Genomic DNA, 2248 nt, shown 5'->3' with positions numbered 1-2248 from the left:
TGAGTCATACCCTTGAGGTGAGGAGAAAATTTGTTTGTTCTTGATCTTTTCCCTGCTGACTCCATATGTCAGATCTTTCAGAGTTCATCTCCTGACCCATAATGATGAATGACACTGAATTAGCCATTCCTCTAGAGTTTCAAAAATATAAGGATATGGGATATTTTTTCCACATTATATCATCTTCATCAACCAGTCAGCAAGTTGTTATTCATCCTGTACCACATTACAGGCATTGAGCTAGAGAAGAAAAAAAAAAAAATGAAACAGTCTCTGTCCTCAATGAATTTAGTTTCAGTTGATTTCTGTATGAACTGGTGTTTTACAACCAACTCTTTCCTAGATTCACTATTCCATCTTAAATGCACAAAGCTTGTCCTCCATGCCAGGAAAGCTGTCTCCCATCAGCTCCACATTTCTGGACCTTTGACTTGTATCATGGCTTAGCTTCATCACTACACCTTTTATAAAAATTCCCCTAATTTGAGCTCTAACTCATTTCAACAAATGTGAAAAATCAATTTTTGCATGTTATATCATATGCTACAATGAGCATAAGCTGTAATTTGCTGTTGTTTTGTTTTGTTTTGTTTTTGAGAGCAGAGACTATGAATTGTGTGTTTTACTCTCTCCAAGGAGAAACATTATACTTTTCACTAGTATATTCTTAAGAAATGCCTATTTTTAATTTATTTGAACTGAATTGAATTGGACAAGGCTAGTGGTCATTTTGTCTCCAACATGAGAGTGTTGTAATGTCCAATTTCGATGTGTATGAATAAAGATCATTCCATATTTTTGCAGGGGAGAGAAATACACAGTTAGTGACAAGCCATGGGCATGCTATCTCTTCTCAATAGCTCAGACTTCACATTCTCCACCTTCCTGGTGACAGGAATCCCTGGACTAGAGGCCATGCATATGTGGCTCTCTCTTCCCTTTAGTGCTATGTTCCTACTGACCCTGACAGGCAACATCACCATCATACTGGTTATCTGGACTGAGAGAAGCCTCCATGTACCCATGTGTCTCTTTCTGGCAATGTTGGCAGCCTCAGACCTGGGTTTATCCATCTCCACATTCTCCACTGTGCTAAAGATCTTCTGGCTGGAATCTCAGGAAATAAGTTTTTCTGCCTGTTTCACCCAGATGTTCTTCATTCACACCTTCCAGCAATTTGAGTCAGCTGTGATTCTGGTCATGGCATTTGATCGTTATGTGGCTATTTCCAGACCCTTGCACTATGCCTCCATCCTTACCAGTGGGGTAATTGCTAAGATGGGTCTGGCCATTTTCATATGGACAATGGCATTGCAGATCCCAGGTCCCCTCCTTCTGAGGAGGCTAAGCTTCTGTCGTTCTAATGTGCTATACCACTCCTACTGCCTACATCCTGATATAATCAAGCTCTCCTGCTCAAACACCAGAATTAACAGTGTCTATGGCTTGTGTGTTGTTGTTTCCACTCTTGGCCTTGACTTCCTTCTAATTCTCCTTTCCTATGTCCTGATCCTAAAAACTGTTTTGAATATTGCATCCGTTAGGGGGCGCATGAAGGCCCTCAATACCTGCATCTCCCACCTCTGTGCTGTGATTCTTTTCTTCACTCCTATGATCTGCCTGTCCATGCTGCACAGGTTTGGACCAAAGCTTCCTTCCCACGTGTATGTGCTCATGGCTAACATGCACTTCCTCATCCCCCCTGTGATGAACCCCATTGTCTATGTGGTGAAGACCAAACAAATTCGAGATAGGATCATTAGGGTCTTTCTCAAGAAGGGATCAGGGAAGTCTTAAGTAAATTACACAGAAAATAAGGTGGTGCCCTGGCTGTAGAAAATTTGAAACAGTAATAAAACAACTAAAATTCAGTCTGCTTTTTATTTTCAGCCTACGTAGGCAATTTAGAATAATGTCAGTGATAAAATACTGCTCCCAAAAAACAAACAAGCAAACAAACAAAAAAAAAACAACTTTTGCTGGCCTAAATGTTAAGCAATTGCTGGTTCTGTTGAGTTATAAAAATATATGGGTAACATTCCAATCAGCATTTTGTAAACTTACCTTTTAATCAACATTATGCAAACAAAACACAACTCAGTTACATCGTTCATTCCAAAGTCTGTAAGGTCAGAATCATTTGAGTCTCTTCAGCTGCAGTTCATATCTCCATGCCCCTGTCACCAAATATTCTTTCATTTAAATTATTGATTCTAAATAAACAATGACAACAAAGTGATTACAAAGT

The 2248-nt window shown here is 39.5% G+C and overlaps 1 protein-coding gene across 1 annotated transcript; it reads left to right on the top strand.

The window, feature by feature from the left end:
• The first annotated feature begins 834 nt into the window (after positions 1–834).
• LOC114030297 (olfactory receptor 51G2-like) lies at positions 835–1797 on the top strand. Its single transcript, XM_027845103.1, has one exon. The coding sequence runs from the start codon at positions 835–837 to the stop codon at positions 1795–1797; it is 963 nt and encodes a 320-aa protein (XP_027700904.1).
• The last annotated feature ends 451 nt before the right edge of the window (positions 1798–2248 follow it).

The sequence above is a fragment of the Vombatus ursinus genome, unplaced genomic scaffold (genome assembly GCF_900497805.2).
Source record: "Vombatus ursinus unplaced genomic scaffold, bare-nosed wombat genome assembly UNPS02014953.1, whole genome shotgun sequence".
NCBI lineage: Eukaryota > Metazoa > Chordata > Mammalia > Diprotodontia > Vombatidae > Vombatus > Vombatus ursinus.
This window is presented reverse-complemented; position numbering and strand designations above follow the sequence as displayed.